The sequence below is a fragment of the Neodiprion virginianus genome, chromosome 1 (assembly GCF_021901495.1).
Source record: "Neodiprion virginianus isolate iyNeoVirg1 chromosome 1, iyNeoVirg1.1, whole genome shotgun sequence".
NCBI lineage: Eukaryota > Metazoa > Arthropoda > Insecta > Hymenoptera > Diprionidae > Neodiprion > Neodiprion virginianus.
The window spans coordinates 37,385,129-37,410,041 of NC_060877.1; the positions used below are offsets into that span (position 1 = coordinate 37,385,129).

A 24,913-nucleotide genomic window follows, 5' to 3' on the forward strand; every position below is an offset into this window, starting at 1 on the left:
TTTCCCGTAAACCTGGTACTTGGAGCAAATACCTCTACAACATACCTGAATCCCAGTCAAATCCATTATTCGTATGTTGGAGTCTCCTTTAAATCCAGAATTTCGAACAGTTTTTGCATTAGCTTCAGCCGCCACCTTGAATTCATGGAGGCATTTTTTTGTGTCAAATAATTCATCTGGTTTCAACATTTACTAAAAATGGTCAAAAGTAAACTAATAAGAAATTTAATTCTTTACGGAATGTAGAGCAGAGTACAATATTGAAAATCAATGCATACGATAGATTAAAAAAACAGAAAAGAAAACCACAGTCTTACGATTAGATAGACCATAATCGAGTAAACATTTAATCACAAATCCGTGTACATACATCAATACTATGAATTACGACCATATGGAAAGAAAGCAGTACAATATATCATATAAAATAGGACTCAATATAGACATTATATCAAACAACTATCGATCAACTGGATTATACCAATGCTAGGAGTGATCGGCGTGTTACTTGAAATTTATGTAAGATTATTACATTTCTTACAGGAGCGCTGAAAATTAGAAGCAAAAAAATACTGAGTTTTACAAGATAGTTTCAGGGTATTAAATCTCGTGACAAAGTTGGATCTACTAAGCAAGCACCATAGTTTAACCGGTCAAATATCCTAAAACTGTATTTTCCTGTCTCTTTTTGTTTTCTCTATACTATCTAACATTTTTGATTCTATGTATCTCAAATCAGAATAGGTGTTGTTTGGATATCTTCTGTTTCCACCTGCCGCTTGATAATCGCTGCATTCGTGCATCCTTGTATGTTAAAAAAAAAGATAGTGTTAAAGAAGATTGCGGAATTTATTGTATGATAAATGTGAAGCAGATAGGCACGATCACCACAAAGCTATTATTAAGCTGATTACTGTTATTAAATTGAAGTCTTATAGTTTTGTCAAGTCTCGAACTACGGCATAGCATGTAATTATATATTTATGGTCAACGTACCGGCTTTAAAAATATTTTATTCATCATGTCGAAAAACACTCCACATGCTTCCTTGACAGACGAAATAATGTATTCGAATACTACCTCGATATAACTCAAGTCCTCATATTGATCATGCTCCTCGTAGAAGAAACAATCATAGATCATTGGAAGAAATATAATCATAGCGTACACCATACAGCCAAAGAAGACTGAAATCAATAATCATAATTACGTACTGGGTAATTCTATGTGAGATGAATTCTTTGGATAAGGGATTTTACCATACTTTGCTACCCGATATACCCTTAATAATAGAATTACCTATTGGATGTTCACCGATAGACTTCAGTTTCGATGTTTTGTTGCTAAAATCCTTATCATGCTTATGCTTTTGTGTATACATAAGTGTTGAAGAAATAATTGAGTCCTCATTTTCACCAGATAACAACTTCTTCAGTATTGCGCTCTGCGTTCCTGCGGTAGGATCGGAAGATGATCTCATATTGCCATTCAAGTAAATTTGTTTTGTTTGTAGCGTTTCAGACAATGGTTGCAGTGCGGAATCCCTTACAGTAAAAAAGTGGTTTAAGTTAATTACTGTCACTGTACCATACAATTGTATTTCAGCGGTTAATGATAATGTCCATCAACTTACAATGTCTTGTTGATCATAGTCGACAGAACTGAACATTGTTCCAAAGTTCTGATTTCTGGTAAACTAAGTTCCATCTGATCTCCCACTTGCGATGTATTGTTAGACTCCTCAGCAATCGATTCCGGCGCTCTTCTTTTCTTTGATATCGGTGCTCCCATTGCTACTTGACAAAAGTACTGCTGTTGCGGACTTTCACCACTCACCATTTTATGCAGCTTCAATTTATTATAGTAATCCCAGTAACTTTTGTTCAAAAGCTGTTGAGTTTTGACTGGTATCGCAGTCGGCTTTTCAGTAGGTACATCTGTATCTGCTCTAGGAGATTGAAGCGATGATAAATTCTGCTTCTCCAAATCCAGCGACGAGGTAATTTTAGCATCTTTATTAGGTGGTCTTTGGTATGGCTTGATACAATGTTCTGGTTTTATTCCGTTAAAGTCCGTAGGATGCGGTACTCTTGCATTAATTTCGTTACAATCAATAAAGTTTATATTATCTGCTTGCATGGTATGTTGTGAGCTTGGAAAATTTTCTGTATCATCCGATGTCATATTATTGACGTTTTCTCTCTGATTAGACACAGGTATGCGCTGCTGAGTCTGATACATGCAATTACTTTGTGGATCAGGTGTTAATTGTTGTGTGCACTCTGATAGGCATGAGCTTGCTTTTTTTAAATACGGAGTTTGGGTTCGTCTTCGATTCGTTGATATATGTGGCTCCGAACTTTGGATGCGTTTTTTATTAAGCATCAAACGTTGTTCCGACTTCATTTTTCGTTTCTGACGCAAAGATATCACCTTGCCTTGGTCACAGAGCTGCAGAGTCTGATGTTTCCAATCCTGATTCAACACTTGTGGTTTATTTTTTTCAAAATACACGTTTTTCTGTTTCAATGACTCGAACTTTTTGTTTTGATGGTCTTCTATCCCGTCAAGGAAACTTGCGTTCAACCTTTCGGCTGGCTGACAATAATTTTTTTGCATTTTACAAAACTGAGTTACTTTGTCTGACACATGCGAGTCTGTGTCTGTAGGTTGCTGTTGTGGCTGAAAGTACGTTTTATTCTTGACTAAGCATTCTGTTCCATTGTCAGGATTACGATTTTGTTTATTGAAAGCTCCGTATCTTTCAGGTTCAGAATCAGTCGTTACTAGCTGATACTGTGGTGCTTGAATGTTACACAGTTTCTGCTGTGCATCTGTAGTGTGTGATTGAAGAGGCTGTTCTGGATGACAATAAATATGAAAATCGTGCTTGGGTATGACGTTATCCTTATTAAAGTTCAAAATATTTTGTTGGGGTCTACTACACTTCTCTTCATTGCGAATATTTTTCATTAACTTTTCTGAATTTGATTTGAATTCAAAATCGCGATCTCTATTCGTTTGAAAACTTAGTGGAAAATTGGATTCAGTTGTTAATTGACGTTGTTTATCTTTGTGGAACTGTAAATGTTGCTGCTGTTTCAAATCATCCAATTTCTTCTTTGAACCTACGGAAATATGTGTATTTAGTATGTGCATCGCGAGTAGTGCTGAAAAAAATACTGTGAGGGTAAATATGTAAATGTTTTTAATCAGTATTGGTCAGAAGCTCACCTATTACTGATTGACTTGTAGGCTCGGTATTTAACTGAAAATCATGACTTTCCAATGTTTGACTCGAGAATGGATTGCTCGTTATTTTAGAAAAGCTTGTGCCTAGACTCATGAATTGAGGAGTAACGTCATTAGGTAACTCCAATTTTGGAATATTAATGTTCTTGAAAAGAGTCGATATTTGGGAATCAGGAGATGATGAAGACGAATTATGTGGCGGAATATCAACCTTCGATTGTAGCTGGGTTGACATTTGAACTGGTAAATTTTGAAAGCTGAGCACTGGTACTTGCACATTATAACACTGAGTTGTGCTCTGACTTTTTTTTCCAGGTACAAGATCGACTTTGTTTGTGATCGGCATATTCGTTGCTTGAACCTTCTTTTCTACCGTCAAAAAGAGTTGCCCATCCTTTGCCTAATATACAAAAGATTTGCTTTCTTCGTCAAATATTAATGATTATAGTATAGCCATGCTCCCTTTTTCAACCCAAGTAATTCAAATTTGTCTGCTTTTTTTGTCACCTCTGCCGGTTACACACAAACTTTCTCTCCCTTCTAGACAAATTTGAATTACCGGCAGTGAAAAAGGGTACTATATAAAGTGAAATAAGCTTATTGAAAAAATTATCTTATTTAAGTTCAAATTTCTTCCATGCTTTCCACGATATTCACCTGACAACATTGCAAAGGATGTGTTTGGTCAAATTCAGAACTTTTCAAGTCAATCCTTTCCGAATTTCTTGGCGTTGTTTTCCCGACTGAGGTGCTAGGTCGTGGTGTATCTCTTTCTGAATGTGTTGGACCACTCTTCACTGGACTGCAGCTTTTTCTTCTCGATTCGGCATATCCAGAACTCTGCTCGTTTGATTCTTTGATGGTCCGGACTAATTGAGTCGAGTCGAGCGCAACTTCTGACGATACTATTTGCACAGTTTGTACACCAACACTCTCCATCCCTTTTGATTCGTCAGGTTTCTCAGCCTTCTGCTGCATAACTCGGGCTCTATGAAACAAACATTGAAATTGCATTTATATAGTGACAGAATTAAATGGCAATTACAACTATTATTCAATTTTAATCACGCAGAGATGACAGCTATCATAAAATTTGTAGGCTTTGTGCTTGAAACGTGATTGCGACATCGATACATTTATCAGCAAGGATTCTGTCGTACTGAGTCGAATCTATCCATGGTACAGTTTTGTCCGCAATAGATTTGCAGTCTTTTGATACAGACATTCCTGATTCTTCCTCTGTTCTAACTTCTCCTAGATCAGTTGACGTCATTTGACTTCTCACAGTTGTGACCCTAACAATGTGTCATAAAATTGAAACTTATATAGCTGAGATGGAATTATATCGGCGCTCAACTGTAAATACAGCCATAAGATAATAACATACTTTTTGAATCTTGGATCAGGACAGCCAGATCTTCTCCTGGGCTGTTGACTTTGGGAATATTGCTCTTTTCTAGAATCTTGGGTCCCAAACATTTTTGAAGATCTGAATCAGAAGTAACAGAATGAAGAATAAAGGAGAAGCATAATTGTTTTACTTTTCTTCATACAAACTGAGAAAGAGTTCGAATATTTTTAAATATACTGACAAAAATCAATTAATGTGCAAATGAATACGTACTGAGATCGTGGGACCTGTTCGATTGTCCGGCTTCGCCTTGGCGTGCCGGTAAATGTGACAGTATACAAAGGTTGTATCAAATCGCCAGCATCATCTGCCAACCTACGCTGTGGTATTTTAGGCCAAGAAGGGTCAGCAGGCAGCCTGAATTCATAACGAATATGAAATTTACTCCATACATGCTGATCGGTAACAAATCAGCGGAGGTACAACATACCTTAGTGAACCAAGGTTGTATTTTTGGGGTGTAGGCAATAGGTTTTCACTATTAACTAAGAATCAGACATCTATGAATCATAAAACCATGAAAGTTGCAATCACATTTTTCACATTGGCTACCTTTTATATTCAATCTGAGAGCAGTGTCCTCATCGTGGCACGCCATGTCAAATGAATCGTACATAATTGTTCAACTTTTCAAAGAACCTCCAACGTTTGCTGGATAGGAAATGTCCAAGAGGTAGAACGTTAAGTCAAGTGAAAATTACATATTGCATCTACTGTATGTAAACCGTTAGTATGTCAATGTCAATTTGGTTTGACAATTCGTCCTTTTTTTTGTTTTTAAGTTCACCATGGTAATAATAATATTTTTGTTTTATCTCAGTGGACTTGGATCATTATTAATGAATAGTGCTCTGCAGTATAGATTCCAATCTAAAAAATGTACTTAAAACACAGGTCACTACTACTGCCAATATTTTCTTTTAATTCCTCCGTATGTATAATGATACATGTATAGAATTCCATTCGGTAATTAAGGTTTCTTAATATTTACATTAGATATACAATTATAATAATACATACAGGAACAGTCAGCTATAATTAATTATAATAAATAATATTGATCCGTTTGCGTATTAGTGATGAAACTGTATATTGTATATGTATATACGAATGTTCATTTTCTTAAACTGAATTCAGTGTGCAGTACAAACATCTTGGCGTATTATCACCGTTTTCCTATGGCATTCTGAGACCTATCAATCTAGTCTATAAAATTTAATAACACTTTTCTTAACGAATTATATTGCAAAAAACAACAATCTTCTAGGGAAAGAGTGTTGTCAGAGTGAAATAAAGGATGGACAATTATTGCTCATTCAAAGTCTGTAAACCGAGATGATTTCGAATTTGACACACGTGTGTTGATAGGGATATTTTGACTCCATGTATAAAATTACCTGATAATTTATATGCATACATACATATAGATACACAGTTGCACTTTAAGGAGCGTGCAGTAATCTATTCATAAGTCTCTAAAATATATATATACATATCTAATCATCAATTTGATTGATGAATATGCACATTTGTGCGCATTAACTGAATTGTATTTTGTAATGTGTTTATAATGAACAGGCATAGTTAACATTCATAGTTAGTAGTTATTGTACATTTTTGCGCAAGAGATCTTGCCTGACTTTTAAATCATAATACAGGTATTGGAAATACAAAGTGACAAAATATAAAATTTATCAATCCTGTTGACTAGATTTTATTATGCGAGATAGTTTGCATTATTATACTTTCGAAAAATTGGTAAATAATCTTCGACTGATTCGAACACATTTTCAGAATAGTTTCGCGTTTAAGTACTCTGCAATAATTTGCCGAATATAATTTCATCGCTTAGCAAGTTTCAATATACATATACATACATACATACAAACACATGTATATATATATTATATATATTTGTAACAATTTTATTTCAAGTTGGTCCTAAAGTGTAACCAATTATGTTTATTGTTCCTCGACCGATTTAAAACTATATAGTAATATCTCACTGATAGTGTCTTAGAAAATTTAAAGTACCTACTCTATATATTTGGCTGGCTTTTGTAAGCTCGAAAAACTGAATAAAAATACGTCGCATAATTCCTAACTATTTATCAAATCGAAAACAGCAAACCCTGAAGAATGTACGAAACCGTTGCAACAAAAGGAACAGGTTTATTAGCTATCCAAACTTCAAAACTAGGTAAGTTTTTGTGTATTTTTGAAAAGCGATACGTATACTGCACTTCTATAAATATGTTTCCAAGAGTTAGAAAGCACTCGTGAACAGCACAGGATTAACTTTGAACATATTTCCATTTAAATTTTACCCAAACCGACCATTAATCAGTAATAATTATGTATAACAAACCTGTGAGGTTTGTACCGTAAATTAAGCGGAAATTAAAATCTAAATTTTTAACAGCTATAGTATGAATATGTACAAATTAGAGGTTGTGAAATGGCAAATATCAACAATACATAAAAGTTCACAGTAAACAATTATGGAAATATAGTTGATCCAAAGCCTATAAGAGTTTAACTGTCTATACAATGAATATCATATCACAAATATAGTTTATACGTAAACATTTTGCATTATATCTTTTAAGCCTTGGCAAAATTATGAGATGAGCTTTCTGTTTCTATACAGTTCAATCAGACAATTTCGTGTAATAGCCATCAAAATAACTTTGCCATCTATAACAATGAATTGTAGTGCTACTATCGTTCTCTAGTCCTAGATTTCATTCATAAAAAATAAGATAACGAGGCAGTAATGCCTTCAATAGTCTCCATTACTTCTCTTCACTCAGTAAATGGCAAAATCCGCAGGAGAATTGTTATAATTTAATTGTTCAGGAAAAGCATTTTAAACAAATTCTTACTACCCGGATTAGCCAGCTTAAATTTATCAGCAGTGGGCTTATTAAATTATATTTATCCATTTCAATTAAGCTTTGGTTTGACAGTTATAAAATTTGAAAATGATATTTCAAACCTGGCTCATTCTCGAAGTCGACATTCTTCAACGTGTTCTGAATTTTACTTAGATAAAGCAATTAAATATCAGCACATGCATTTTTTATCGTGAATGTGAAACATACTCTGAGTGTTGTAGAACTATGCTTGACGAACGAAATACCTATGGTTATTACAGTGAGCTGTCTTTATTATTATTTCTATTGCTTAATATAGCTGCAGCTATTCAATACGGAATATAGAAGCAGCATGGTAGGAGTGGTTATCACTACTTTCGCATCAGATTGCATGAAATTTTAGTTTTTAACAGATGTCTTTACTTTGCCCAATTTTATACATATATAAAAGTGTAACATGTGACAGAATGTCAGGTTTTTCATGTCAATTAATAACTAAGCAGATAAATGACTATAGTGGAATGATGAATTGAATATGGAATCGGTTTTAGACGCAGGCTGCTTATAAGAAACTTTAGAACTAAGACACGAGTTGTAATGCATCTTCTAAAAATAAAAGAGAAAGTAAAATTACAAACGAAAAAGAAAATAAAAATAATTAAACTGTTCAGTGCTGACCTATGTGAGGAACATTTTAACAGCCTATATATTTATTGTCAGATTAGGCCTCGTGCTCACCATTGTTTATACAGATCAAAGATTCTGTTTGTTCTGCTTCCAAGTCTTGTATCCTAAAAATAGTAAACCTATTAAAGCATTGCAATATACGTGCTCATTTGTATGGTAAAGCATGACGCTCTTGGCAAAAGAAAGGATGGTAGCAAGCTAATTGATACTCTGTAATCTCACCTAACAGAGGATCTGCTCCGTCTGCATACCCATGTATAAAGTCTTTTGACACCTTCCAACACTGGATCCCAATTATCATAGTACGATAGAAGTGACACAATAACAAATGCCAGCAACATGGGAACTGTGCCTAAGTAAAACATACACGGGTATTCGACCTTCTTCACTAAAACGTCAGCTAGCATTGACATTGGCATTGTCAAGCTGACAGCCAGCGTAGCAATAAGAGATGACGTTAGGAAACAGCCCCTAGAAAGGTATTCAGTTAGCCAAAGTTGTGTAGATAGTGTGAAACAACAGCTGGAAATATTGAATGATAGGAATAGCTGGAGTATATCTTACCACAGCCACAGAACTTCGCTTAAAACAGTACCAATAAGTCCGTTAATGATTAAAAAGGTCCACTGGTGAGTATTGGGCCATTCAAAGTCCTCCCAATCTCCATAGTGGAGTATAAAAAATAAAGGCCACAGAAGTGTCAAATTGAACAGTCCGACAAAGCCAAAGAACATTGGAATATCCATTTTGTCTTCATGGTCAACTTTTCTCCTTAAAAAAACTAGGTACGCTGCATAAAAAAATGCACTGACCAGTGCCAAAATGATAACTATCGGTATCCTGTTGGCTTCAATCGTTAAATCTGACAAGCTCACAAGTACCTGCGAAAACGAAATGCATTGACTTGCGTTTCTATTGCAGCACTTTCTTCGGCAAATGTATCCAGAAGAAAGATTTATTTTCTAAGACACTCACCAGTCCAAGTATGCTGATTAAAACTGCAACGAACTTTGATAGTGTGAATTTATCACTACCGTTGCTGGGAAATACTGCAGCAAGGAATAATGTAAATAAACTGGATGTCGATGATAATACTGTTACGATGCCTGCTTCAGTTCCGATCAACGAAATTTGATAGGTGTAATTGGCCATAAACCACTGTGAAATTGCGAAATGTTCGTAAATATTCTAAGGTCTTAAATTAATATTGAAACAGGATAAGAAGTAGTTACAAATATTCATACCAATAGGCAGAACATAAGAGCAATTTTTGCTACTTTCTGCACTGAAAACTTGTTGGCTTGCCGCTTGGCATGTTCTCCAGCTCTGACACTAGCTTGATAACTAAGCCTTGCCAAAAGTGCTTCTGTAGCATCACATTCGGACATGTGACGAACCTCTGCCAATTTACTAAACCTGACGGAACGTATTGAAGAGTCATCGCTTTCGGTACCCGACGAACGGTCACAATGTTCAGGGGTTTTGATTGGTACAAATGTTGGATCACTCTAGAATAAGATTAATTTGTTTTGTGATTCGTTGTACACATTCAAGTTATTTGCACTAGCATAGATTGTTTGCAGTACGATTTGAAAATGAATAATTATTCGACTACCGCAATGCTGCTCGTCAACAAGTATAAAACAAATTGCACATAAGATGGTTTCAAAAACGACAATCTCTGTGTGAATCGTTTTATTCTGACAGTCAGTTTAGTATCTGTATTCATATTTGTGAGATTTTCAGGTCCGGTTAAAGATTAATAAATCTGATAAATCAATGCAATTACTTTATACATAATTCTTTAACGAAATAATGAGCAGGAACACTAATGCCAGTTGTGAACGATCGAAAGTACAAACTGAAATATCAGAATATTTTTTTATAATATTTTTGATAGTTTCTGGGAATTCAAAGTGAGAGCAGATTTCTGTAAGTATAAACAGCCGGATTTATCAAAATTTCAGATCAGTCATTATGGTTGATATACGAGGTGTCATAAAAATAAAAAACAGAAATATTAAGTATTCTGAGAACAATGTTAGTAATAATTTAGGAATAATAATCAAACAGTGTCTCACCAGACTTGTGTTTGCTTCCGCGTAAAAATTGTCATCCTCCATATTCGGATCTATGAACTAGAGAAAAAACGTGATATTTATATGCTGTGGCGAAGAACTGACATAGATTACAAGGCTGAAGTTGGTAACATTAACATAGCCAAACATCAGAGAAAAATCATTATTGCACAGTTTTAGAATGACTTTTAAGAGGTTGGCTTTTAAAATATAAGTCTGTTTAGATTATGATGGTTTACTGAATTCTTCATAAACATTGATCGGTACATTAATGTTACTAACTTATTCCTCGTACTAGATTAGTAATAAAATCATACCATGTAAGTTGCTGGTTTATTACACTGATCTCGCCAAGGAGGCCAAAAGCAGAGACCAAGCAGATACAACGTGAACATTGAAGTTTTGATGTATGTACTGAAAAATGGCTTTTTAAATGCGGCCTCCTGATAAATGTACTGAAAAATATAGAGATTACATTTGAGTACAACTTTTGTACACCTGAATTACTTTGACGTAATCGTAATACAAAATTTCAACTCTAAAGTATCTTATAATTTTCAGGTTTCTATGCCCAAAGTATGACAACATTTTTTCATTGATCAATATCACATGATTGAGAAATCATACCAGGAATAAAGTTTAAGGAGATGCAAAGTAGCATAACAAACGTTCACTTTGAAAAGTTTACCATCGCCATAAATTTTATAAACTTAAAGCTATGTAAGGTTTTAATATTTGAGAGCAAAAAATATACTACAAGTTTCCAAACGATTGCAGTAACTTCTATCGATTAATATGCAATGAATTACTTTTTTCCTACAGAACTTATTTCTACACGCATTTCAATGGGGAAAAGAAAAATAATATCATGTAATTGTGACAGTGACATTTATAATTGATTCTGTCAATACTAAGGTACTGAAGACTTCAAAAAAGTATTTCTGGATTTCTAGGTTTCTAAAAAACCTGAAAATAAGTACTGAAATGTTTAATTTTATAGAGAACCAGTTTTGTACTACACGAGAACAGCAACTCTAATTTTTCTTTGTCATTTGAGTCAATAGATAATCATATTCACAAAATTGTTAATCTTGGTCAATCAGTGTCTACTATGAAAAAAATATTATGCATCATTAGGCAGATCTGTTTACTCAAAATAATGCCAAGGTAAATTCTACAATTTACAATGGATATTCAAATATGCACAGGTTTACTCTGACTAATTTGGGTTTGTAATAATTGTGTTTTGAAACGTTTGGTTCAAAAATAAGAATTAAATATCAATAATCATACTTTGGTGAGTTCGGAACTGGACACCCATATGATATCGACTAGGAGTAAAACCAATAGACCTAAAACGAGTCTTTGTGACTTGTTCATTATAGCTGCAAGCTTATGAGGATCCTCTGCCATCCCTTGTTGTCTTTGTTGTCTCAGTTCCACCGAACAACTCATCTCACGATCCGAGTATAACGTTGTTAAATCTATTTACACATCGCCATGGCGGATCTGTTGGAAGAAACAGAGGAATACGAAACTATCAATACCTTGGTGATGTGGTAGAGATCCATAAGGTTCTCACAATATTTTCAACGCATGGCAGCCATTTGAGCCTAGTCTCACATGCTTAATTAAAAGTATACCTGCACACCTGCATATGAATGTTTTTTTTTTTTCTAAGTTCGTGTTACACAGTTTAATACACAAATATACCCCGTTCGTTGTCAAGGTTTGATAACAGGTGGTAGTTGCGCGAGATGACAAAACGAATGGGGTGTAAAAGAGCAACAGAGTAGGAAGTAAGGAGAAAAAAACCGGCGAAAATAAATTGAGAGGCATTTGGTAGGCGGACGTAAAAGTTTGTCGGAAGAAAACACAACGTTGCAGGGGAAATAATTGTATTGAATATCTTATCGTGAAATTACTCACTGCGATAAACCGGGCTCGAGTTTATGTCATGATTGATGAGTTGTGTACGATAATTACGTTCGCGATGCTTTACACCACCAACTGGTCTACATTTCAGAACTTTTATTATTTCACCGATATGGTTTAATAACGCTGAGGCGTCTCTTTCCATAAATATTCTCCGATTATCGGAGAATCTGTATTCACCATATGTATTTTTTTTCAAATTATTCTTATCGTTGTAAGGATATTTAACCGTAAACACGTTTGGTTACATCGCTCGCCACAAACTAACTACATCGATAGATCAACTGCCATGTTCAATTTTCGGTGACCTTTTCGTCTACTTGGTCTTAGCGCACTCTGCCGGATTTTTGAAAGAACTAGTCACGATGTGTGTTCGAATTTTCCCGCCGATTATTGCAAAAATGGCAACGGTTAGACGGAATTCTACCTTTCAAATTGTGGTGGAACTTTGGTGGTAGAGGATCCTCCGTTCAAATGTTTATAATATTATAAAAGAGTATCTGAATGTCAGAAAGATTTCGGTAATTAAAGATAAATGTTGTTAATTTACCTCAATTCCCTGAAAATGGAGGACCGAGCGAATCCGTCATTACCGTCTTTTTCACGAACTAGAACCTCAAGGCACAATTGATGAAACGTATAAATTATAATAGTCTGCGATCGCTTCATCATTTGCATACTGTAACACCTGTGTTTTTGTTATTTGAAGGACGTGCTGCTTTTGACGTCTGTGATATTACGGTGTCTGTATATCTCACGCTACCACTTCGTTCGATATGATATATGAATAGAACATTGAGCTACCATATTGCATTGACGGTTATCTCGCCCATCAGTGTGTGCAATACGGGCACTGAATGCTAATGAGCTTGCTCATCCTCTAATTTGACTAACTACGTGATAAGAAACACCGGGTTGTAGCGGGAGCATTTTATCAGACACGAAATTGCTGCTTGCAATTTTTTAGTGTCATATACTATACGTAAACCTTGGCGCAGTACATATAATTCACTATTTATGAACGAGGATAATTTGTTCAGTTATACTTTGCTATGTATGATGCTACGGGATTTCTTTATTTGAACCATATAAATTAAACGCTCTTTTGTTCAAAGTGTCGATCGTGCATTAATTTAAATTGGTCGCATTTATTTATAAGTTTACAAAACTGATGAAAATATAAAAATTCAATGCTACAATTTTATATGGAAAAAATACCGTAGTCCGTATTTTACAAATATTTCTTAACAAAAGAATAAAAGTACTTTAATTATTGCATAAAATAATACAGGACGATCATTTTACGTAAAAATATTTTTACGCAAATGTGTGGGAATAATGTAATGTAGTTGTGCAAAAAGATGCACGTGGTTCCACTGGGCGCCCGCGTTGCTGGGTAACGGAACGGAACAACATTGGACACTTGTCATCGCATCCTTACTGACAGCAGTTGCTTTGTGATAGCAACCGCGGAGCGCTTTAATACAGTGTAAGACTGAAAACAAGTAATTTGAATAATGGCTAACAACGTGTTGAGTAACGGGCGAATTCACCATTCGACAATGCCACAAAGTTTGAGTATTGATAGAGGCAAGAAAGGTATATAATAATTAACAGTGTTTAGGAGAACTTAACGTTGTCGCAATTTTTACTTAAGATTATTGCTAAGGTCGGTAATTTTTCATTTACACGATGTCATGACACCATCGAGAAATACGGCGATTGTTTTTCAAATAATTTTTTCTGTGAGATTTTATATTCAGAGTTACATGAGAATCGCATAATTATCAACAGGGATAAATTAATATCATGTGAATTATTGTCACAGTTCCAGACATTCCAGCAATTGAAACTCGAAACTGGCTCCTCCATAAACATTACACGCGTCACGAGTACAAAATCTGCAAGATACTCCTCGAGGAAGAGTTGGCAAGGTCCAACGGTCACAACGAATATGCTTCTTACTTGAAGGTGATACCGCTTTTGAAGAAAGTAGAAATCGATGAAACTAATAAGTTAGTCCGGTACTCTTCACTCATTTGATTTTCATCGAAATCTTGAATACAAATAATTTCAGGGACTCATACTCAGGAAGGAAGGTAAAGTACAAGACTCGATGGATTGCTTCCAAGTTTGTTATACGGTCAATACAAGAAACATCGAAAATGTGAAGCAAATAGCCAAGTCGCTGTGAGTGAATTATTATGATTTGCAACAGTGTCACCGAAATGCTTATAATAGAAGAAATACACAAAGGATAACTATTGATATACTCCACGAATGAGATACTTACGCACACGTTTTTTTCATCAGTCTAGAGTAGCTATAATTGCTTATAACTTATAATAATACTCTTATAATTCCTCATTCAACAATGTCGAATAATTTACCTCGCATTTTTTTTAATATCCACATAAAATCTGGCAGCTTATTTGTACACAAAAAATGGAAAGAAAAAATTTTTAATATTGCCGATAAAAATAAACTTCGTTGTAAATTTCGAGTAGATTTTTATTAGGAAGTCACAGACGAGCGCTCGAGGCGTACCTGGAGGCTGATAGAATGTGCGGGTCGCCGGACTGGGAGATTCTTTATAACTTGGGTAAGAATAAACCGTATAAATCGTAAATATTTTATAAAAATATCATGGAAAAATATGTCGGCTCTTTCCGCAGGCGAGTGCTACACTAAATTGAATCAGCAGTCGGACGGGACGCGTTGCTTGAAACGAGCTATCGGCTTGACCGCCGATGAAAGGCCTTACCTAAGCTTGGCCAAGATTTACGTTGCGCAAGGTCTCATCGCCGAAGCTGTTCAGGTTTACACGTCCGCTCTCAGGTCGGTGAATTAGCACTAAGATTTAGGGTGCAGCTGCACGAGGTGAGCTAAATTTTGCCAAATCGCCTTTGGTCGATCGAGCTGTGCTCGGCCTGATAGCTTGATTGATAATATCGGGTATTGGAAGTTCGATCAAATAATCCCGGACATTTACGCCCAATTAGTTCTGCTCGGTTGTGGAGCGCTGGTACCGTTGTTGTGTCTACACCGTCTTCCAGGACACGCTCGCACCTATACCAAGACTGTAATTCGAAACCAGCGTAATCGCATTCCTTCTTGCATGTGTGCAGCGTCTGTTCCGAGAACATCGACGTCGCTGTTGAGCTTGGTCTCTTGTATCTCAAGCTCGGAGACACTCAGAGAGCTTTCCAGCAATTCGGACTTGCTCTCGTCCAGCAGCCGATCTGTCCTGAAGCGCTCTTGCCCATGGCTTCTGTGATGCAGGTCTGGAAAATACGATGTTTCTTTCGAATTTTCAATCCTCTGGAAGTAGAAATCAGAAAATTGAAATCAGTACTACCTTTGCTCAAACGATAATTGTTTGGGTGGGGGTCAAGAAGCAGAATATCCACGAAATGGAAAGGTCGCGATGTTAAATTTTTATGCATGCGGATATCTTATGCATGAAATTCTAAAATGTGAAAAGTTTAAAATGTACCTCGTAAGACAAAAAATGGAGTCGACAGAACTCTAATAAACATATATATATATATATATATATATATATATATATATATATATATATATATAAATTTTGAAGCTGCTGTGTAGTAGCTTTTTCGTTATTTTATATTACCACATTTAAGTATTGTAGTAATTTATACATTTCCGCGTTTTCGAAAATGCGATATCGTGATTCTTGCGTTATGTGGCCATTCTACTTTTCCACCACCACCCAGAGTTCGAAATAGGTTCTGTTTCGGCGAAAGTGTTTGCTAATACATTGACAAGTCGAGCATATTACTCTGTACCTGACGAAGAGGTTTGTGAACTTCGCCAATTGAGAAGTAAACGAAAAGTAATGGAGACAGTTCTGCGAAGGGGTCGAGAAATCGATTCGCCTAAAGAACGTGATGCACATACTTGATTGTGTGTTTGGTTGCAGGGTCACCAGGAGTACGACGTCGCGATGTCCAAGTACAGAATAGCGGCTCAAGAGCATCCAGAGTCGGTCGCTCTGTGGAACAACATCGGGATGTGCTTTTATGGAAAACGTAAATTTGTAGCAGTGAGTGAAATTCAATAGTTATATTTGCTTTATCACTTTAGAAGTCAGTAGGATAAACACGATTTCCTCTCAATTACGTCCATAACGTTTGTATAGGCTGTACGCATACATGCCGTCGCTTATTGTTAGTTTCTAATTTCGTGCGAAAATATACCAGGACGAACGTATCGCCTTCCAGGCTTGAAAAAAAATTGCCAGGATATTTGGCCCTCTTCAAATGGTGAATACTGATGCAAGAAAAAAAAAATCTGAAAATAGAAAATTTGTATAGGTATAAAGTAATGGGATCAACAGGGAAAGGTAAAGTACTGAGGTTTGAGCGCAAAAATATATCTGTATGGAGATATGTTCTCATTTATACTTTGACTTTTACCTTCAGGAAATACTGCAGACGCATTTCAAGCATTATTTCCCTGCTAGAACAGAAGTCATAAATGAATATAAGATATTACGTGCTAGAAGGCGTAATGAGAGTTTTTGTTAAACATTAATCATGCTGTAGCTATCGGTAGCTTACGGATAGATGATTGAGTTTCTTAACAGAAAGAGGAGAGTAAAATATTCGTTCATCTTGTACATCGGTTATGTACGATATTTTTCAAGTATTCTATTCGATGCCGTTAGGACAAATTGTATACTTCACAACGAGCACTTCAGTGCCTCGATTTTGTACGGAAACAAATAAATACTTGAACGGTCGAGTTTTTAAGTACACAGAATTGAAAAAGAATTTTGCGAGGCAGACCCGGTGAATAACCGGAGATTATTATGTTGAAGATGATAAACGCGCATTTGGGGATTTATTTAAGTGTGCAAGGGATAGGTAAATAATTTATTATGCAAGTATAAGATAGAAATGCAGACGAAAGGAAATAGAAAAAAGATTATGAATAATTGCTATACACCAATTAACGTCGCCAGAAATACAATTGATTTTGTTTTCATTTTTTAATTAAATTGTTATAAATTATATAATAATAAATTGATATAAATAAATACAAAAATATAGACAAAATAAATAATATGATAGACACGCATACAGTTACGAATCAAGTATTTGAAATAAATATTATGGTTAAAATAAGTACAGTATCACTTGTTTTAACTCAAGTTTAGATTTTTTGAACATTTCGATTTGTTTTCAGAAGTTTTTACGTAATAAGAAAAATAAAAGACCAGAAATTCGTTATGGGAAAATTTTGGGAGCTGTAAATTCAGCTCGTCTGTGTTACGGAAATAGATAATTCTTAAATTTTCATAAAACCAAATATAAGATCAAGCAGTAGATGTTTTTCATTTTTAAATTTTGGACTTTATCAAGGTAGCATTTTGTTAAACTTAAGGTACTGAATTGAGTTTTCGACAAACGGAGAAGGTAAAGTTAGAGTGCTTCGATGAGCATCTTGTATTCTTCAGTCAACGGCCGTTGAGTTGTCTGTCGCTTCTTCGGTATTTTCGATAATTTGATTCAACAGGTAATGCAAGGCGATATCAATACTTGAGTCTATAACACGTTCACCAATTTTTTCCCCCAGCTTTTCCAAAACTTTGTGGTTTCTGGATTTGGAACGTTTAGGACCACGTTTACGAGCCTTTCGCGTTTTTCTAACAAGATTTTCAGTTGCTGTGGGATAAAGACGATGATCGTGATTCAATGTAAAACAAAATACAAAACGTGAACAATAGTGCGGGATTTTTTTTTTTTTCATCATGAAACTCACCTTCCGGAAGCCAATTCGTAGAGTGTAATCCAAACTCTTCGAGATCTGCGAGGCTCGTGGAGTGCTTAAGAATCCCCTCGTCAAAATTTTCGGTTGGCATCGCAGCTACGGAGACCACCAAAGCAGCTATTCCAAAAAATACGAGACACAATGAAGTGATCTTCATTTTAGACGTTTTTTGAGCAGTCCTTGGTTATAGTAACAGGCGGGATGCCGACTTGCGGAATGATGTGATAATCCGTTGGGTGTGAATTTATAAGTGCAAATACTTCCGTGTCCGAAGCGGACATTCAAAGTTTTCTCCGCAAGTGATAACATCCGTTGGCAAGAGCCGCCAGTACAATATATCTTCAATAGATAACTAACCACTGGGATGACGTCATTTTGCGTGATTTGAGACCGCCTAGAATTGATCATCATTATTTTTTAAAAATTATATTGGCAGAACGACGTCAATGACATCGATTCATTTCCGCGGTTGAAACATTTCCCACGTTTGTATCCTGTATTTTTCAGTATTTCCAATGGAATAAAAATATACCGGAAAACCACATCGTGAATAAGAACTGGAAATAACGAAATATTCGTAAACGGAACTATAACTAGAAACATATGTGACTTTTCTGCTGTACGTTCTGCAATATCGTAAGTTTTCGCAAGATTTTCAAAAGCCGGAAGAATACGATGGAGGATAATAAGTGAAAAATAAAAAAAAATACATCAGCAGTTTCAAAGTAACTTAAGCAACAGCAGTTAGTAACATCCTTTATGTGACCCACATCGACGTGGGTTTCCCCAATTTCATTGAAAGATTCCCATTTATCATAAATATTGTAAATTTCGGTACGTCCTTTGGAAATTAGCGAATAGTTGAGAAGGAAATTCCTTTTTTTATCCCAGTTATATTTTTCTTTTTCACAAATATTTTCTGGTTTTGTTGGTCTTCTCCATAATTACCATAGATGCACGCGCATTTTCAATTATTCACATTTCATTTGTTACGGTGGATTCTCAGGCGATCACCTGCTTGAAGAGGGCGCACTACCTGAACCCACTTGCCTCGTCGTCAGCCTTCAACTTGGGCATCGTTTTTCTCTCTACTGGACAGCCGGCCTCAGCTGCCATTTATCTTTGCAACGCAGCGGCTTCAAGCACCTCAGTAAGCTTGAAACAAGCTGGACAAACTTACATGCTGTTGGGAGGTCAGTGCAGGGTGTGAAAATTTTTTAATTATCTAAACTTTTTTTCAAACGTTCCTGAAATTCCGCCGCAAAGATTGATCTGACAAATGGTTGTGTGACGTATAAAAAATCGAACAATTTCACAGATTTTTAAAATTACTGAATAGGTTGCAGTTGCAGTTAAACGTTTGAATGAGAACCAATACAGGTGATATGTATAATGTTTTATAACGTAGGTATGATAATTCTCTGTGAAAAGTTGCAGTGCTCGTATCGATATAAGGTAAAAACTTTTGCTGAGTTTTTATCGCAATTTTATACATCTGTAACGATACATGTTGTCAAAACATTTCAGCAAAGGTTCAATTAGATATTTTCATTAATATTCACGGGGAGTTCTCTGTGTGATAATGGGAAAAACTTGCGAACGATACCAGCTCATAAATCCATTTCATCAAAACCAACTAGATTTTTTCTTCAAGCTGTTATAAACCAAATCAAGGAATTTTCAAGTGAGATTGCATTTCGAAAAACTGAGTTACACGGTTTTATTTATATCCCAAAAGTACGCAATTTCGAGGCGCAAGAATAGCCATTAATAAAGAGCGTATGGTAATTTTACGGCGATGAATGCGTGGCCGGGTATTTTCAGCCCAAATTTATTGAGGTAAATTTTTTTACTATCTGTTTTCAACGTGTGTGTGTGTGTGTGTGTGTGTGTTGTGTATGTATGAAATTTTTAATTTCCTTCGATAAATTTGACAAGCATATGAAGATCCTGCTGGGTATCCCTCAGGAAATTTTCGTTACGATGCCAATAATCTGTTTGCTTTTCGAAGGGCCTTTGCGGAACATCACGACTCGGTAGCTCGAGTATTACATATTATCGCTATAACCACGGTTTTTTAAAATTACATTCTGTATTAAAGATACCACGTTCGTTCGTCAGCTCGAGGGTCTGCTCAGCTATAACGTTAACTAGATTACATAATAAAGCTTTGTTCGCGAATCGCATTATCTTAGGTACGTACATACATGTATAATGTGTGTGTATATCTATATGTAGCTTTAACATTATTCCATATTACCGATTGAAACGAGTCTACGTTGAGAAAAATTTTTTCGATCTAAGATCTTGAGAGTTTCGAATAGTTTCAATTCGGTTCTTGATCTCTACTATACGAATCTTCTTCTCCAAGCGCTGGAGAAATTAGGAATTAACCGAAAGAACAAACTTCTGTACCTGAAGCCATAAAGCTAATTCAAATTTAAGGGGAAAATTAGATTTTTTGTTTTTCCTTTGACCGCGAGCGTTTCACCCCGTTCGAATCTTAATTGGAGCTTATACTGAGATATACACGTGTCATCAAATTCCCCGTGCAACGTGTTTTAAAACTTGTGAAAACACTTTCCTTCGTCGGGAAATTTTCCAAGTTTGCACATTACAATATTTTGAAGAAATTTTAGTCAGGGGTGGAAACCCACTAATTACCGAAGTTGTGAATGTCAGGTTTCGGTCAAATCACGTCTTTGTAGTTACCTGGAAGTCACAACCTTTGATACCTTCTGCATATAATTATTTTACAGGCTCACAATATCAATATTTTGGGAAACGTTTTGTCCCGATTTCTGTGTCTTCGGAAATCAGATGAAAAAAATCTGCTGGCTCGAGTCGGCAAAAGACACTTTATTTTTTTTTCTGGAGCTCGGATTTGAGCTGAATCTGTATTTTTAGCTCAAGGTAATAAGAGGAGAGGAAAAACAAAGAAACACACGAAACATTATCCTGGCAGACAGAGATGACTTTCCAACGATGTTTTTCTGCAGTTGCCCTGAAGCAGCTCGAGGATTATGAGGGGGCGGAAAAGGCGATGACTAAAGCTTACAGCCTGACGCCTCGGGATCCTTTGGTCTTAGTCAACTTCGCGATAATCATGGAAGCTGGAGGGAAGAGGCAACGTGCTTTCGACCTTCTCGTGGAACTCAGTGACGTTCTTGCAACTGTAAACGACATCCCTTCCAGGCACAGTTCCGAGGTAAATTTAGCTGTAATACGATATGCACGTATTACGTATGCATGTTTTTTTGTTGTGTTTTTTACGATCACTCATTACAAACACAGCAGCTTGTCGGTGATAAACGTTTAACGAATTTCCCTGTCCTATTTGCGTCAACCGCCAACGTCAATTTTCCGCAAGCTGGGACTGTTTTATATTCTTTGGAACTCGAATATACAGTGTCGAAATTCGACAAGCTGGGAGTTTTGCTGTCTAGAAAAGCCTCGATCGTTTCAAAGCTTTGAATGGCGTTAAGTTAGCGGGCGATTATCTATCTGTTTCGCACTTTTTGGAAAAATTTCCACGTTATCGAATCGCTTCAGGGCTTAGAATTATTCCAACGGTTTTTGTTCAACTTCCCGTATCGGGGCGGGGTTGAAATTCCGAATTTAAAAAGTTCCGTATTCGCCAAATTCCGGATTTTTCGGTGTCGAAACTTAAAGTAAAGAAATCAAACTTGGACGAAACATCAAACTTTCGAATGGTGCGAAACACGACGCTCAATGTTGCGAAAGGATAAAATGCCGAAAGGGCATAACTCTGACAAGTCAAAGTTTCGAAAGTGCGAAAATGAGAAAATCTTAAAATCTGAAACACTTAAATTCCGAATGATCGAAGATTTTCAGTTCTGTGAATTTTTGGCTTGGTGAAAATTCACCACTTTGATTTTTCTTTATTTTGGACTTTGGATATTTTTACGTTCGAAATCCTGGTCATTATGATTTTCAGTTTTTCTGATTTTTCACACTCACTCTTTGAGTAAACTACGCTGTGTGAGTTTAATTTAACTTTTGAAATTTGCCTCCATCGAAACTTTAATTTTCGGAATTATGCTCTATCGGCACTTTATTTTTCAGAACTTTGCTCTATAGTAATTTGGATTTTCGGAATCTTGTGTTTCCGAAGTTCGAAACTTCGGGTTTCCAATCATTCGAAACTTTGTGGTTTCGTAGAGATTTGATTTCTTTACTTCAACATCGCCAGCAAATACTTTGGAATTAGGCACTTTCGGAACTTTTCAAATTCGGAACTTCAACTCCATCTCCCCGTACGACGTCAGAAAAGGAAAACGAGATATGAATTAGAAGACCAAGTTATAGACAATCCTAACGAAGAAGCGGAAATTCCTCTCGCCCTCGGTGGATTCCGTTCTATCACTCGTCGTTATGATACGATATAGGAACTTGTTTTCGCGCACAGCGAGAATATCCCGAAAGCAGAATACTTCTTCCAAATCTTCTCTTGTCTTTCGACGAGGGTCTGGCAGGTTAATGGATTTGCGAATCGACAATTCCCAAAGGATCTTATCCGTATAGTTTCAAGCCAATGCGGCACGGACTATACGGCGGTTTACCCTCGGGCGGTGCTCCAACCCATGGACAATTCTGAAACTAATTAATTAACAACGGATTACAGAGATCGGCGATACGCAGCCTTCTTGTCTTTTCATCACTGCGGTCGCAAGTTCAGTGTTCCGATTGTCAGTCGCAGCTGTCGATTTCTATTCCTCTGATTGTGAGCTTGTGAAACGAGCATTAGCATGTTATGTAAAGTTCCTTGAACTGTCTTCGTTACTTGAAACCCTGACTGTACCCATGCGAATTTACGTACTTCAACTTCTGACGATTTTCAGATCACGGAGACCGTCCGGAAGTTGTCGGCGAAGCTGGAACAGACCGAGGAAGAAGCTCCATCAGCAGCCGAAACTCGGGCTCTCAGCGACGACGAGGTTTAATGTAATTTGACGGTATTATTTGTTCTCAATACATCACCCGAGACTATGGAATTCTAACTTGAATAATTGCGAGAAGTGCTATGAAGAGGATTTGCAATACGTCGGAATATAATTGTTCCGCTGGTGAACGAGTAATTTCATTGTTTCATTCCTACCTCGAACCGCTTATCATGCACTCCAGATTCAAGAATCAGAAGTATTGTAGTCGATTATTTTTCTTCAATGTTTGAAAGAGATTTTATATAATGCGAGCATGTTGCATGGGTTTATCCACGCGTGTTTTCCGTACACAAGGTACCCGTTTCTATAACGCTTGAGTGAGTCTGCGAATGCGCATGCGCGGAGTACTGAAAAAACCACTTTTAAGCCCTAGGAGTGAAAAGTGATATTTTCTGTACTGCGCGCATGCGCTGTAGCGAACAAATCTGACATTACGCGACTCTAACCTCACTTTCATGCTTCGTGAAAAAACGCGTAACATACTCTTGTTATATAAAGAATCGTCTGCAAGAAGGAGGAAACGGTCTTTTCGTATTTGGCTCACCTACGAATCATATCGAAAACTTACGCTCAACTCGAAAAGACTGAGTTTGCCTTTTTGTTAGGCAATGAACTATCGATTCGTAAGTATTTTGAACAGTGTCAGAAGAATATAACGAGAAGTTTGTTCGTCGATCTTGCAGGCCTATGATTTCGAGCTCATAGCCAAGCGTTGTTATAATTACCATTCACGGAGTTACAATTTGACTCCTATGATATTTTTGAAAACCATGCGTCCAGCGGCGTAATATCCGCATCAAGGTGACTAGCGTGCGGTTGAATTAGGTACGAGCAATTTAAGCGGACAGCGAGGCTGGGCCTAATGAGAGGTTGATTCTCCCCTGGGATTGACCGCCATTTGCCGTCTATGGGGGCTTGTGTGAGTAGCGAATCGTCGCAAAGAAAGGAATCGACTGCCACCGGCGATTTGTATGGATGGACGAGAGCACGTGAGCTTGCGAAATTGACTTCTCTCGGTCACGAGATGACATTTCTCTGGAAAATTCCACCCCCGATGTGTTCGCTTAGAGGGATGATCACCGACACCTGTGACTGGATTTTTTAACCCTAACCTAAGCTAACCTAACCCAATCATCGTCATTTTTTAATTTCTTCAAAAACTTTTCTGCAACTGTCCCAACTCTGAAACAGTACCCTCATTTATTCAGATTTTTTATTCAACCAGTTTATTATATATAAATATTGAGAGCTATTTCGAATAGGACCTTTTTGAAAAGTCTCAAAAGAATTTCAAAAACTGTACTGTATTTGCCAAATATTGAAAGATCGGGCCCATGACGGGTCAATTTTCTTTCCCTTTTTTTAGCACTCTTAATTTTTCTAACAAACTTAGACATTGTTTAAACGGTCTGAGAATTCCCAAGAAACCCACAAAACTTCTATTTTTTATTTTCGACATTTGTAGACCGGTTTCATTATAAAGTCGATGGAAAAAGTTGAATGTAACAAAAAAACAACGAACAATTATCGCTCTACAATTTGCACTGGTCGAGAAATGTACCAAGTGAAATAAAGAAATTTTGTCGAGAATTTTCAGACCGTACAAACAATGCTTTAGTTTATTAAAAAAATTGAATGTCCTGAAAAAAAATCAGCCCATTATGAGCCCGGTCTTGAAATATCTGGAATATAAAATATAGTTTTTGAGAATTTTAGAACAGGTCGTTTTCAAAATCACTTTAAATATTTATAAACAATTACGCAGATGAAAGAAAATCTGGAAAAATTCAGGGTACTGTTTCAAAGTTAGGACAATTGAAGAACATTTTTTTAAACCTAATCAGAAATGGTGAGGAACAATCGTCGGTTGGGTTCGCATGGAATTCCACGTATATAGGCAGTACATATATACAT

At 36.3% G+C, this 24,913-nt stretch overlaps 4 protein-coding genes across 7 annotated transcripts; 1 reads left to right on the forward strand and 3 right to left on the reverse strand.

Moving 5' to 3' along the window:
* Nucleotides 1–370: 370 nt before the first annotated feature.
* LOC124310309 (uncharacterized) lies at nucleotides 371–5,261 on the reverse strand. Its single transcript, XM_046774119.1, has 11 exons — nucleotides 5,216–5,261; nucleotides 5,094–5,148; nucleotides 4,877–5,020; nucleotides 4,640–4,741; nucleotides 4,413–4,547; nucleotides 3,910–4,240; nucleotides 3,235–3,652; nucleotides 1,634–3,128; nucleotides 1,300–1,544; nucleotides 997–1,187; nucleotides 371–804 (listed from the first exon to the last, which is right to left on the reverse strand). Exons 1-11 carry the CDS (start codon nucleotides 5,259–5,261, stop codon nucleotides 736–738), a joined length of 3,231 nt encoding a protein of 1,076 aa, XP_046630075.1. The 3' UTR covers nucleotides 371–735.
* Nucleotides 5,262–5,565: 304 nt separating this feature from the next.
* On the reverse strand, nucleotides 5,566–12,879 carry LOC124302567 (solute carrier family 35 member F5). 3 transcript variants are annotated; one of them, XM_046758869.1, is made up of 10 exons: nucleotides 12,790–12,879; nucleotides 11,598–11,813; nucleotides 10,622–10,759; nucleotides 10,308–10,364; nucleotides 9,471–9,734; nucleotides 9,202–9,384; nucleotides 8,791–9,107; nucleotides 8,449–8,697; nucleotides 8,278–8,330; nucleotides 5,566–8,145 (listed from the first exon to the last, which is right to left on the reverse strand). In XM_046758869.1, exons 2-10 carry the CDS (start codon nucleotides 11,757–11,759, stop codon nucleotides 8,120–8,122), a joined length of 1,449 nt encoding a protein of 482 aa, XP_046614825.1. In that variant the 5' UTR covers nucleotides 11,760–11,813; nucleotides 12,790–12,879; the 3' UTR covers nucleotides 5,566–8,119. The 3 variants fall into 3 exon arrangements, with proteins under 3 accessions (XP_046614825.1, XP_046614817.1, XP_046614834.1); XM_046758861.1 differs by lacking the exon at nucleotides 12,790–12,879 and adding an exon at nucleotides 12,234–12,501; XM_046758878.1 differs by lacking the exon at nucleotides 12,790–12,879 and adding an exon at nucleotides 12,234–12,501 and having other exon boundaries at nucleotides 5,566–8,330.
* Nucleotides 12,880–13,576: 697 nt separating this feature from the next.
* LOC124304301 (Bardet-Biedl syndrome 4 protein homolog) lies at nucleotides 13,577–23,204 on the forward strand. 2 transcript variants are annotated; one of them, XM_046762313.1, is made up of 10 exons: nucleotides 13,577–13,838; nucleotides 14,068–14,210; nucleotides 14,317–14,429; nucleotides 14,747–14,841; nucleotides 14,915–15,077; nucleotides 15,368–15,521; nucleotides 16,183–16,305; nucleotides 19,042–19,228; nucleotides 21,035–21,243; nucleotides 22,898–23,204. In XM_046762313.1, the coding sequence occupies exons 1-10, from the start codon at nucleotides 13,757–13,759 to the stop codon at nucleotides 22,997–22,999; spliced, it is 1,371 nt and encodes a 456-aa protein (XP_046618269.1). In that variant the 5' UTR covers nucleotides 13,577–13,756; the 3' UTR covers nucleotides 23,000–23,204. The 2 variants fall into 2 exon arrangements, with proteins under 2 accessions (XP_046618269.1, XP_046618278.1); XM_046762322.1 differs by having other exon boundaries at nucleotides 13,578–13,728.
* On the reverse strand, nucleotides 17,437–18,337 carry LOC124304309 (uncharacterized). The gene is made up of 2 exons (XM_046762336.1): nucleotides 18,027–18,337; nucleotides 17,437–17,929 (listed from the first exon to the last, which is right to left on the reverse strand). The coding sequence occupies exons 1-2, from the start codon at nucleotides 18,190–18,192 to the stop codon at nucleotides 17,718–17,720; spliced, it is 378 nt and encodes a 125-aa protein (XP_046618292.1). The 5' UTR covers nucleotides 18,193–18,337; the 3' UTR covers nucleotides 17,437–17,717.
* Nucleotides 23,205–24,913: the final 1,709 nt, after the last annotated feature.

What these genes read in the sequence shown, in the direction of transcription:
- LOC124304309 (XM_046762336.1), bottom strand. Translation starts at nt 18,192, where the DNA reads ATGAAGATCACTTCATTGTGTCTCGTATTTTTTGGAATAGCTGCTTTG. An exon ending in TACGAATTGGCTTCCGGAAG is followed by an intron (nt 17,930 to 18,026) that starts GTGAGTTTCATG and finishes TTTATCCCACAG; the next exon opens with CAACTGAAAATCTTGTTAGA.
- LOC124304301 (XM_046762313.1), top strand. Translation starts at nt 13,757, where the DNA reads ATGGCTAACAACGTGTTGAGTAACGGGCGAATTCACCATTCGACAATG. An exon ending in GTTTACACGTCCGCTCTCAG is followed by an intron (nt 15,078 to 15,367) that starts GTCGGTGAATTA and finishes GCATGTGTGCAG; the next exon opens with CGTCTGTTCCGAGAACATCG. An exon ending in CTTCCAGGCACAGTTCCGAG is followed by an intron (nt 21,244 to 22,897) that starts GTAAATTTAGCT and finishes GACGATTTTCAG; the next exon opens with ATCACGGAGACCGTCCGGAA.
- LOC124302567 (XM_046758869.1), bottom strand. Translation starts at nt 11,759, where the DNA reads ATGAGTTGTTCGGTGGAACTGAGACAACAAAGACAACAAGGGATGGCA. An exon ending in CCAGTTCCGAACTCACCAAA is followed by an intron (nt 10,760 to 11,597) that starts GTATGATTATTG and finishes TATATTTTTCAG; the next exon opens with TACATTTATCAGGAGGCCGC. An exon ending in AGCGAAGTTCTGTGGCTGTG is followed by an intron (nt 8,698 to 8,790) that starts GTAAGATATACT and finishes ATACCTTTCTAG; the next exon opens with GGGCTGTTTCCTAACGTCAT.
- LOC124310309 (XM_046774119.1), bottom strand. Translation starts at nt 5,261, where the DNA reads ATGGCGTGCCACGATGAGGACACTGCTCTCAGATTGAATATAAAAG. An exon ending in GAACAGGTCCCACGATCTCA is followed by an intron (nt 4,742 to 4,876) that starts GTACGTATTCAT and finishes CTTCTGATTCAG; the next exon opens with ATCTTCAAAAATGTTTGGGA. An exon ending in CCATGGATAGATTCGACTCA is followed by an intron (nt 4,241 to 4,412) that starts GTACGACAGAAT and finishes TTTGTTTCATAG; the next exon opens with AGCCCGAGTTATGCAGCAGA.